Below are 11,966 nucleotides of genomic sequence, written 5' to 3'. Positions count from 1 at the left end.
CCTCTTCTGCCTCCTGTTCTACCTCCACCTCTGCCGCCTGAGACAGCATGGCCAACCCCTCCTCTTACTCCTCTTCCTTCTACTCAGTTTGAAGATGAAGAGGATGAAGACTTTTTATGATGATCCAGTTACACTTAATGAATAATAAATAAATATCGTGCTATATACATTTAACTTACCTCTTGCGTGTGTGAGTAACTGTACGGCAAGAACTGTGTTAATTGACTTTATGTTATTGGTAAGGCTTCCAGTCAACAGTAGGCTATCAGTAGTTAAATTTTGGGAGAATCAAAAGTTATACGCAGATTTTTGACTGCACGAGGTTAGTAGAATTGTCACTCCTAACCCCTCCATTGTTCAAGAGTCAACTGTACATAGGCTAGTCTTACTTATTACATTGTTTTCTATCATGAGTAAAAGGATTGTTCAATATTAGCAATTATATTTCACTATATTAACAGAGGAAAAATGAATAATAATGTGATCTTTTTAGTAAATGCCAAGTAAGAATTTGTTAAAATTCATCACTCATGAAAAAAGATAGGGGAGAAGTGGCTTTGATCTCATTAAGCATTTCTGTCAGAGATCTTTTATATTTAATAATGGATCATTGGAAGTGTTACCATTAAAGTTGAAAGTAAAACAAAGATGCCTGTTAGTAATGCTGCTGTCTAGAGCTGAGGTGACAATTTTAGGCAATGCATTAAGATGGGGGAAAAAATTAGTAATGATTGGTAGAAAGGGAACTCAACAGAATTAGTTCATCAAAGTGTTGGAATAAAGAAGGAGCGTTGGCAGCTACCCGATAATAAGGTCAGCATATACCAGTAGCTTTTCTATACAGTAGCAATAACTAATTAGAAAATATAGTGAGAAAAAGGACATTTCACACATGATAGTTATTTTAAAAAGTAAGTACATAAGAATAAATCCATGCCCCTCCCCAAAAAAATTTAGGCTATTTTGAAGGGACAGAATGGAAAACCTAAATTAACAAAGTAATACTGTTTTCCTAGATGAGAGGCCTTGATTTTCTTTCTCAATTACTTGTTTAATTTTTTAAATGAGAGTTCTTTTAAAAGAGTTTGAATACTACAGAAGTTTATAAAGTGAAAGTGTAGTTCTCACTTCCAGCCAATCCTAGCCTCTGGAGGTAAATCACTGTTAACTTCGTTATGTATACATCTAGACCTTTTTCCATATACCTAACAACATGTACAAAAGCATATTTATTGTTATTGTGCTTTTTAAGCAAAAATACATAATTTTTTTTACATAATAAAATTTTGTTAGGTTTTATATGTAATAAAAAATATGTAATTTTCAGAATACTGCCCCAGATAATATGACTAGAGAAAACATGAAAATCACTGTTGGATAAAAATGGGGTACAGAAGATACTTGAAAAAATTACTTGAAATAATTTTAGGGACCAGTAAAGTAAATCCATATTAAGGATATAAAATAATGTTATATGCCTTTGAGTCTTATTCTGTAAATAACTAAGCCCTGAGGAACATCTTCACCTTTGGATGTCATAGGTGATTGATTACCTAGGCATATTAATGAACTCATATATGTTGTAAGAGTCACTGGGTAGTGCAAATGATTAATGCACTCAAGTTCAAACCAAAAGATTGGCAGTTCCTGTCCACCCAGAGGCATCTTGTAAGTTCTTCTGAAAAATCAATTGTTGAAAAACCTGTGATGTACAGTTCTACTCAGTCAGAATTGACCTGACAGCAACTGGAACCAGTATATTTGTAAGATTTGGAGTCTCCTTTAAAGGTGACTCCCTTTTGAAAGGCACTTTAAAAGTTACGTAGTATCATTGTCTTAGAATGGATAAAAGAAATTTTCTGGAGAAGCAACACTTCATCCTGTTTCAGGAGTTTAGTTTAATATTCTTGAAAATGGTTAATACACAACAGCAGCAACAACAAATAAACAACTGAGTATCACATTTATGCCTTAATTAAAGACTAAAAGGAAATACAATAAAATATTCATGTGTTGGTGTGATAATTTTTCTTTCATTTCTTCCCCCTCCCTTTTTTTTCCTGTTTCTCAAATTTCCCTTGAAATATTTGGGCAAAATATGTGAATAGGCAAACTGTCCAACTGATTAGTATAATAAATTTGAAAATAAATTTTGCTAACAAATACTTAACATGATAAATTTTTTATTATATTGTTAAAGATTGACAGACTTTGAAAGGAAGTATTTGCAGTGGTAAAGCACTTGGCTGCTAACCAAAAGGTCAGCAGTTAGAACCTACCAGCTGTTCCACAGGAGAAAGATGTAGTCTGCTTCCGTGAAGATTACAGCCTTAGAAACCCCATAGGGCAGTTCTACTCTGTCCTGTAGGGTTGCTATGAGTTGGAATTCAATTCAATGGCAATGAGTTGTTTGTTTGTTTTTTGACTCATTTACACTGCTGTCAGAAGTGTAAATTTGGCAAAGCCTTTCTGAAAAGCATTTAGACAAGTCTTAAAAGTATACTGTATTCCAGAAATTACACTTCTGTGAATATACCCTAAGGAACATTCTCTGAAAGAACAAAAGTTGTAGATGTTATTGCAGTGTTATTTCACAACAGCAGAATGTTAAAAACCATTTTACCTATCTGGTAGGAAGGAGAGTATGTAAATAAGTATTGAAGGGATTTTTTAAAGAAAGTGATAGAAAAGTGGTAAAACTGCATCCTATCAGACAGTTTATAAGACCGTGAAAGACAAAGCAATCCCCTTGAGTTCTGGTACAGGTTTCACTGTATATTTTAAAATCAGTTTGGTTTATTATAGTAAGAGGATACTGTTACATGTAGTTTTCTACTTATGTATATGTGCATTCCTTTTTAATGCTGAAAATGATACTTGATTTGTTTCATTTTATTTTATTTTCAGGCCAAGATAGCCAGGTTAACAAAACGATTTGGAGCAGCCAAAGAAGATCTTAAGAAAAGACAAGAAGTAAGAATTGCTATTTGCGCATAATTAAAATTGAGCTCTAAATGGTAATCTTAGGAAATGCTGAATTAGGAGGAAACATTTTATTACAGGTCTCAAGTTTCACTTTCATGCTGTGCTTCTCTTCTGTGTGTTATTTTTAGAGCTACAGCTCTAAAACTAATCAACTCAACCCTTTTCTGATCCTCACAATTCTCATATATCAGCAGTATTTTAGGATATGATATTGTTGAGGCCTTATTTTTTATCCATCTTTAAAATTACATTTGTGGAATTTACCTTATCATAGTTTTTTCTTTTTATATTCTTTCCAGTGTTCTAGTCTAGTCTCTTATCATTTTCCTTATAGAGTATTGAAGTATTCTACTGATGTTAGTAATCCTGACCTCCCGTTCCCTTCTTCCCCATGTAGTCAGTCCCTACTATTTTGTAAGTGTAATGACAGGGGCGGGGGGAGGACTGCCATCCAGTCGATCCTGACTCATAGTGACCCCACTTGGGGTTTCTGAGGCGGTGTCTCTATGGAAGTAAATTGCCTGGAGTTCTTTCTGAGGATTGTCTGATGGGTTTGAACCGCCAGCTTTCTGGTTAGCAGTCATATGCCTTAGGCACTAGGCCACCAGAGCTCCCAAGTATAATGAATAGATAGCAATTAATTAGATCAAGTCCTTTATTGCTTTAAACATGTTGACTATTTGAGTGAATTAAGTTCAAACACCATAGTATAGCATAAACTGTTACTGTAGTCTGGTTTTTGCTCTTTACTCTTTCCTGTTACTCCATAATATGTACTTCTAGTATTTAAAAAAAAAAATTCTCACTGCCATCCAGTCGATTTAACTCATAGTGACCACTCCTTGGGTTTCCAAAGTGGTATCTCTACAGAAGTAGATCGCATAGCACTTAGTTTATTACATCATAGTTTTTAGTTGGATTTCCTTTTCTTCCTTTTAGGAAAGTTACATGCCTTTAATTTGGCCTTGATAACTCTATTGCCTGGCACATAGCCATTGGCAATAATAGTCATTATTCAGTATGAATTATTTTTTCTATAGGATTTTTCAGTCTTGGTGTACTTACGTATATTCCTTACTTGCATTTATTAAAAATGTATTTTGAAATAATTAGAAATGCATGTTGTTGTTGTTGTTTGCCATTGAGTCGGACCCGTCTCATAGCGACCCCTCCTTGGGTTTCCAAGGTGATACCACTACGGAAGTAGATTGCTCAACGTTCCTTCCGACGAGTGGCTGGTAGGAAGTTTTAATAATAGTATATAGAGTCTCATGAACTCTTCCCTCAATGGCAATATCTTATATAATTACAGTACAATATCAAACCCAAGAATTTAGCATTGTTAAAATAACTAATTTACAGGGCTTGCTCAGTGTTCATCAGTTTTTTCATAAGTTCATGGTGCGTGTGTGGTGCCAGGTACAGATTTATAAAATCACCACCACCAAAACAAAAACCAAATGCACTGCTGTCGAGTCAGATCTGACTCTTACTGACCCCTCCTTGGGTTTCTGAGATGGTATCACTACAGAAGTAGATTGCCCAGGCTTCCTTCCGAGGAGTGGCTGGTGGGTTTGAACTGCCGGCCTTTTGGTTAGCAGTCACATGCCTTAGCCACTATGCTACCAGAGCTCCTTATCACCACCACAGTCAAGATAAATGTTCTGTCACCATAAAGGAACGTTTTGATACTACCTCTTTATAGTGGCACCCTCACCTCCACTGGCCCCATCCTCTATCCCATGGCAACTGCTAATCTCTTCTCAGTCTATATTTTTACTTTTTAAGTATTCTCTTTTTTCCTGAACCACTTACAGTTTTGTTTTGCACAGACTAATCTCATCAAACTTTTAATTTAGTCATAAGTCCCAGTGTTTTTGTTTTTTTAATTATTGTAGCCTTCTTCAATAGTGTGATTAATTCTTTGTAAGTTCCACTTTTTAGCTTTGTTTTCTTGTTATAATGTAAAAACTGAGTTTTCTTATTTTTGTACTAGAAAATGGATGTAAAACCTTTTTCACCCATTATTTCATATGCAGGAACTAGAGAGATGGCTTAGAAACTTTTCCATTCTTTTGTCAGAGTAAATTTCTGTTTTTTCTTCATCCCTGTGGCTGAACTAATTAACATACTGTCCATAATGTACTTTTGCAGTTTTGTGCAAAAACGTACTTTCTAGTTCTTTTCGTTTATTTAGTTGAAGGAGATAAATGGAGACTTTAAGGAATAAAGATTAAAATACTACAGTCCCTGAAAATTCTATTTTGGAAAGCTGTAAGTATTTTGAAACACGGAACAATACTGTGTAATTTCTAAAAACATGAAAATATTAATTTGATAGATAGGTGTGGCACTAGAGATATAAGGAGGTCATGAATCTTTCTAATTTTTTTTCCTTATTTCATTATCTTGTGGGCAAGGTCGATTTTAAATTATAAAACTTGAATACTTTTTTTTACCAGTTCTTGTTAATACTTCTTTCCAAACAATCATGATTTCTAGAAATTTATAGAATTTTGTTACTTAATTTCTTAGTTCTCACAATGGTGATTGATGCAAAATATTTTTGTTACTTTACTTGATTTTTGTTTACTGTACTTGAGGACCTGGAATGAGGGACATGGTTGGTGATGTCATATGGATCTTGGCTGAAAGCAGAGAATACCAGAAAGATGTTTATCTCTGTTTCATTGACTATCCAAAGGCATTCACTGTGTGGATCATAGCAAATTATGAATGACATTGTGAAGAATGGGAATTCCAGGACACTTAAGTGTGCTCATGAGGAACCTGGACACAGACCAAGAGGCTGTCATTCAAACAGAACAAGGGGATACAGTGTGGTTTAATATCAGGAGAGTTGTGGAACAGGATTGTATCTTTTCACCATAGTTATTCAATCTGTATGCTGAGCAACTAATCTGAGAAGCTGGACTGTGAAGAAGAACGTGGCATCAGGATTAGAGGAAGACTCATTAACAGCCTGCGATTTGCAGATGACACAGTCTTGCTTGCTGAAAGTGAGGATGACTTGAAGCACTTATTGATGAAGGTCAAAGACTACAACCTTCAGTATGGATTACACCTCAACATAAAATGAAACTCCTCACAACTGGACCATTAAGCAACATCATGATAAATGGATAAATGATTAAAGTTGTCAGGGATTTCATTTTACTTGGATCCACAATTAACGCCCATGGAATCATCAGTCAGGGAAAAAAATTATATATTGCATTGGGCAAATCTGCTGCAAAAGACCCCTTTAAAGGGTTAAAGAGCAAAGATGTCACGTTGAGGATTAAGGTGTACCTGACATGATCCATGGTATTTTTAGTAGCCTCAAATGCATGCAAAAGCTAAACAATGAATAAGGGAGACCACAGAAGAATCGATGCACTTAAATTGTGGTATTGGTAAAGAATATTGAAAAATCCATGGTCTGCCAGAAGAGTGAACAAATTTGTCTTAGATTAAATATAGTCGGAATGTTCCTTAGAAGCAAGAATGTCCAGACTTGGTCTTACATACTTTGGTCATGTTGTCAGAGGGCACTAGTCCCTAGAGAATGATAGTATGCTTGGTAGACTAGACTGTGAAAAAGGGGAAGACCTGCAATGAGATGGATTGACACAGTGCTGCCAACAATGAGCTCAAGTATAGCAAAGATCGTGAGCATGCCACAGGACTAGTGACTATTTTGTCCTGTTGCACATAGGGTTGCTATAAGTCAGAACTGACTCGACAGCACCTAACAACAGCATACTTGAATAAGGAACTTAGGTGGCATAGTGGTTAAAGCAGTCAGCTACTAACCAAGAGGTTGGCGGTTTGAACCCACCAGCTGCTCCATGGGAGAAAGATGAGAATCTTCTTCCATAAAGATTTACAACCTTAGAAACTCTATGGAGCAGTTCTTCTCTGTTCTATAGGGTTGCAGTGAGGTGAAATTGATTCAGTGGAAGTGGATTTGGTTTTGGTTTTTATACTTGATTATATATAATAATTGCCATTGACATTTATTACATTGCTTCTTGGTCCATTATTGTTTATGCTGCTTTATTCTGAAACTTCTTTATTTTGTTTGAACTCTTCCTTCTTTCTAATCACAGTATCTACTACTATTTTCCATTTGTATCTTGCTTAGGTTTTAAGTACCAGAGAGATAAAGAAGGGAATGCTGAGCACTTTAGCTCTCTAGCTTACCAAAATAAACAAAGAATACAACTTTAAATGCTTTTCTTCTATTTAGATTTTCTCCTTTGCCCTCTGATATTAACTAGTTAAGAACAAATCCCAACATTCAGGTTTAGTTTACACTATTTTCTGTTTTAATTTCTAGAAGAACATTCATAATATAACCTGTTGCATTGCCCTACAACTGATATCTCTACCTTTTGTCCTTTCTAGTTCTTCTTACAAAAGAACTGTCAGCATTTTCTCACTTATCCTGTATCTATTAAAATCATTCAAGTAATTGATTCCCAGTCAAATTTTGGATTAAATCTAAATTGTGCACTGTAGTTTTTCAGATCCTCCGTCAATCAGCTCCTTACCTTGTTCAAAGCCATGTTGTTTTCTTTATTCTCTATGTTTCTCTACTTCTTTTTTTCTCTTTTTAGTTCTCTATCTTAACCATTTCTGGTGTACTGAACACTCAAAGACCTGTTGGAAGATGCACTCTTTTCCCCCGTCCCCCTAAATTTTTTTTAGAATGTTTTCTATTGGTAGCACTGTTAACTTTCTTTTTTATTTGTTTCCCATGTATTTGTCTTGTGTCCACAACCAGATATTAAGCCCCTTAAGAGCGGATTATTTTTATCTGTCTTTTGTCCCCATTGCTCACATACTCAGTGCACTTAGTTGGTTAAAATAATCTTTTTAGCCTGTAAGCAGCAGCAAGATGTATTTGTTGTCAAGGGAAGAGTGAGTAGAGCTGCTTGCTGTGATCCTAGCACTTACCACCTTTATTTAATGTATACATCACCTGATTAAGTCTTGAGTAGACTTAAATTATTTCTCTCAATTCAAGAAATAAATGATAATGTCATTAATGTTGAAGGCCCAAATATTGATGATTGATAGGTAGAATTCCATTTTTATATTCTCTGCTTTTGGGAGAAAACGGCTGAAGAAAGTTGATATTTAAGCATAGAATAGTGACATCTTTCTTTGAAATTATTTATGTAACATAATAGCTTATGTTTAAAATAAAATCTTAAAATAATTTTGATTTGAGAATCTTGATTTGTAACTTGGAACACCACTTAATTGAACTAACTGCTTGAGTGGATTTCAAGGAATAAATATACGTGGTGTTTGTTGAATTTATGGTGCTAGTATGGTACCTGCTATGCCTGCTGTAAGGAGCCCTAGTGGTGCAATGGGTAAATGCCTAGCTGTTAACCAGAAGGTCTGTGGCTCAAATCCACCAGCTGCTCTGCAGAGAAAAGACCTGGTGATCTGGTCCAATAAAGGTTACAGCCCAGGAAACCCTTTGAGGCAGTTCTACTCTGTCCTGTAGTGTGGCTATGCGTCAGAATCAATTCAATGGCCTACAACAACAACAACAATGCCTGATGTGTTATCATAGGCATTCATTAGATAAATGAATGAGTCCAGTTAGTTATTCTTTAGAATCATATTAATGATTATTGAACCGTTATAGCATGTCAGACATTTTCATGTTCTTTATTTAATCTTCACAAGAACACTGAGGCATAGGAATTACTGTAATTACCTTCCCATTGATAGCAGTTTTTTTAAGGAGATTGATTTGCTTAAGATCCTGAACCTAATGAGTGATAATACCAAGATTTAGATTCTTGTTTTAAGTAGTAACCTTTGACAGTGTATTAGAATAGTAACAGACCACTTATTGAAAAAGCATTTAAAGTTCTTATAGTTCAAGTTTCTCTGTATATTGGGTTTTATTTTTACCTTGATTTTTTTTTTCCTTCCAGAATCCACCAAATCCACCTGTATCACCAGGAAAGCCTGCAAATGATATCAGCAGTAATAATAATATAACCTACAGGTGAGAAACATAAATAGTGTGTCCAATTCTAAAATAACTTATCAAGGTTTTGATTTTAATTTATAGAAAAATCTTAGCATGAAACTGTATATATTTATGTAGAGATAAGTGCTAGGCATATAGAATTAATTATGTTATATTTTCTTCTGCTTTGTTGTGTGCTCAGGTAAATTGCTTTTGCTAATTGTAAGGCTTTCTTTGGTCAATGCAGATTTCTTTCACCAACAGTAGTAAATAGTATTTTCTCAAATAATTGAGAAGTGCTTTGGTTGGGGATGAGAAAGACTTATGCATGTAGATGTTGGGACCTACATTTGGTCATGAAGTAAAGTAATGAGGACATTAGAATGTAAGAAGAAAGGCTGTGTACCAGCTATGTCTCAGTGCATTCATTGCAGTTTAGTGCTGCAGAACACAAATCTGTCTACCCTTTTCTATGGGTCTCCTGCTTTCTCTATATATAAATTAATATCCTCAAGATGGGCATATCCAATAATAATTTATGTGAATATTTATGTCTTAGAAATGCAAGCACAGTGAGGCAGATGCTGGAGTCCAAAAGAAATGTAAGCGAGAGTGCACCATCATCCTTTCAGACCCCTATGAATGCAGGTAACACTGTCTAACAACAAAATACATTTTCTTAGGAATTGAAGTTTTTGTTTCTCTTGTTTTACATTCTTTTAGAGTTTGAAATAACTCAAAACTGGTCGCATTGGTCCTAAATAGAGTGCTTATTACAAAATCATAAAAATTTACAATCACAATTAAGAACGTGTAAAAAGCTAGAAAATCAAATCTCTTGTATCGTGGTTCTCAAACATTTTGGTTTTTGGACCTTTATGCTCATTAAAATTATTAAGAACTCCAAAGAGTTTTTGTTTATTTGGGTTGTATAATCAACATTTACTGTAGTGGAAATTAAAAAGATTTCCATCAAGTTGATTCAGGCTTGTGACAACCCCTTATGTTGCAGAGTAAAACTGTGCTGCATAGACTTTTTAAGGCTGTGACCTTTCAGAAGCAGATTACCAGGCATTTATTCCTAGGCACCTGCAGATGGATTTGAATCAGCAACTTTTAGGTTAGTAGTCAAGCACTTAACCATTTGTGCCACCCAGGGACTCCTAAGTAAAAATTACTCTTAGTAGAAATTAAAACTCATAAACTTTAAAAATATTTATTCATTTAGATGTTCTAGTAATGAACCCATAATATGTAACAGAAATATTTTTAAGTGAAAAAAAAACTTTATTTTCCAAAAAAAAAATCAGTGAAAAGAATGTTACTGTTTTATATTTTTATAGTCTCTTTAAAATCTTTCGTAAGATATCAAGACAGTTGAGGACAGTTGGATTCTCATATCTACATCTGCATTCAGTACATTGATTTGGTTGAAATTTTTGAGGGAAATTCAGTCTCATACTGAATATGTAGTCGGAAAAGGGAGGAATGTTTTACTAGCCCTTTTAGATAGTGGTGGATATTCTTTGAAACTGACAAGTAGTATTTTCTTAAAGGTTAGTTGCAAAGTTGAATCAGAAACCATGCCAATGAACTTTTCTAATTCAGTTATAGTAAAGTCCATTTATCCATCTTGCACATTGGATGGATCTGTTACTAATACATTTAGTATTAGTAAATCTGTTACTAATACATTGATCATTTGGAAATTAATTCACTGAGTTATGCATGTTTTTTTCATGATGACACATTTCATTAATAAATATTAAATCACATTTCTTGAATTTCTTTGTCAGTTCCTCTCAGAAAAGTCTTTTTAAGAATTGGCAGTTGTCATTCTCACAATGGCAAGTAGAAGTTTTCCCAAAAATTCTAATATTTGTTTTACAGCTCAAATTTAATGTTGCTAATAAATAAAATTGATCGTTTTCTTTGAGGTGACTGGCTTAATCAGTTTATTTTCAAGAAAAGATTTGCCATGTACTCAAATGTGCATAACTACAGGATGTATGTAAGTTATTCTTTCAAATAAAAATGTTGTTCTATGCAAGTCTGCTTGTCCAGTTTACAACTGAAACATTGCACAAGTGCTTTACTTTGAATCAGCCATCCTATTATGGCATGCAGCAGTAGTGCATGTATACTTCCTGTTTCTTCACACAGAATATTAAGGGTTGAGGTTTATTAATAAAATTAATACCTTTACTGCTCATCAAGGACATTCTTTCTGTTTATTTGCTTAAGATGCTACATGCTTTGATTTTTACTATGAATGTAGAATGGTAAAGAATATAAAGAGACCTTAATTTTTCTACAAAAATTTTATTTACCTTGGCTTTTATTCTGTTAGTGCCAATGTCCACCCAGTGGAAAAGTTAGATAATGTCTTATTGTTATGAAATAATTTTAACTTTGGAGACTGTGAAAGGCTCTCAGGAACCCACACAGATTATCTCTCTAGACTACACCTTGAGAGTTGCTGCTCTCGTGCATTTGTGATTTTCAAATGACAAGAAGTCAAATGTGAGAGAAACTTGGTCATCTGTTTTAAACTTGTTCAAATGAAACAAACACAAGTAGTTGAATCCACTATAAAACTCCCGTGAGTAGCATTTCACTTGCCTCTGCTTTTTGTATACTCCGTCGTTGATTAATTCATTACCCATCTTCACTAAGTGCTTTTTTTCTGTATCATATAATGTCAATAGAGGGAGCCATACCCTTCTAGTTACTCTCCCAGGGAATTCAGTAAAACTTGATCCAGAGATAGTCCCAATGATAAAATAAAATGACCAAGTTTACCTATACCTATCACTCATTAAAGGTGAGAACTTTTTATAGATTTACTGTTCTGAGTTTATATGTTATAGGTGTTTTAAGGCACTTATAATGCTTTTACAGTAGTTTCAATAATGTATATGCTTTTTACTTGTTACTTTTTTTTTTTTTTAGGAGCTCTGGTAGCATAGTGGCTAAAGCA

The 11,966-nt window shown here is 34.4% G+C and overlaps 1 protein-coding gene across 1 annotated transcript in view; it reads left to right on the top strand.

Annotated features, from left to right (window-relative positions):
• The window catches only part of LOC103200055 (activating transcription factor 7 interacting protein), a 101,470-nt gene that overhangs the window by 42,142 nt on the left and 47,362 nt on the right, over nt 1-11,966 (top strand). Inside the window, exons 5-7 of the mRNA XM_007944472.2 lie at nt 2,908-2,973; nt 8,949-9,022; nt 9,546-9,634. Of these exons, the coding sequence (XP_007942663.1) occupies nt 2,908-2,973; nt 8,949-9,022; nt 9,546-9,634 (229 nt within the window). The remainder of the gene's footprint in view (nt 1-2,907; nt 2,974-8,948; nt 9,023-9,545; nt 9,635-11,966) is intronic.

The sequence above is a fragment of the Orycteropus afer genome, unplaced genomic scaffold (genome assembly GCF_000298275.1).
Source record: "Orycteropus afer afer isolate SDZICR_OR568_19922 unplaced genomic scaffold, OryAfe1.0 scaffold00126, whole genome shotgun sequence".
In the NCBI taxonomy this organism is placed as follows: domain Eukaryota; kingdom Metazoa; phylum Chordata; class Mammalia; order Tubulidentata; family Orycteropodidae; genus Orycteropus; species Orycteropus afer.
This window is presented reverse-complemented; position numbering and strand designations above follow the sequence as displayed.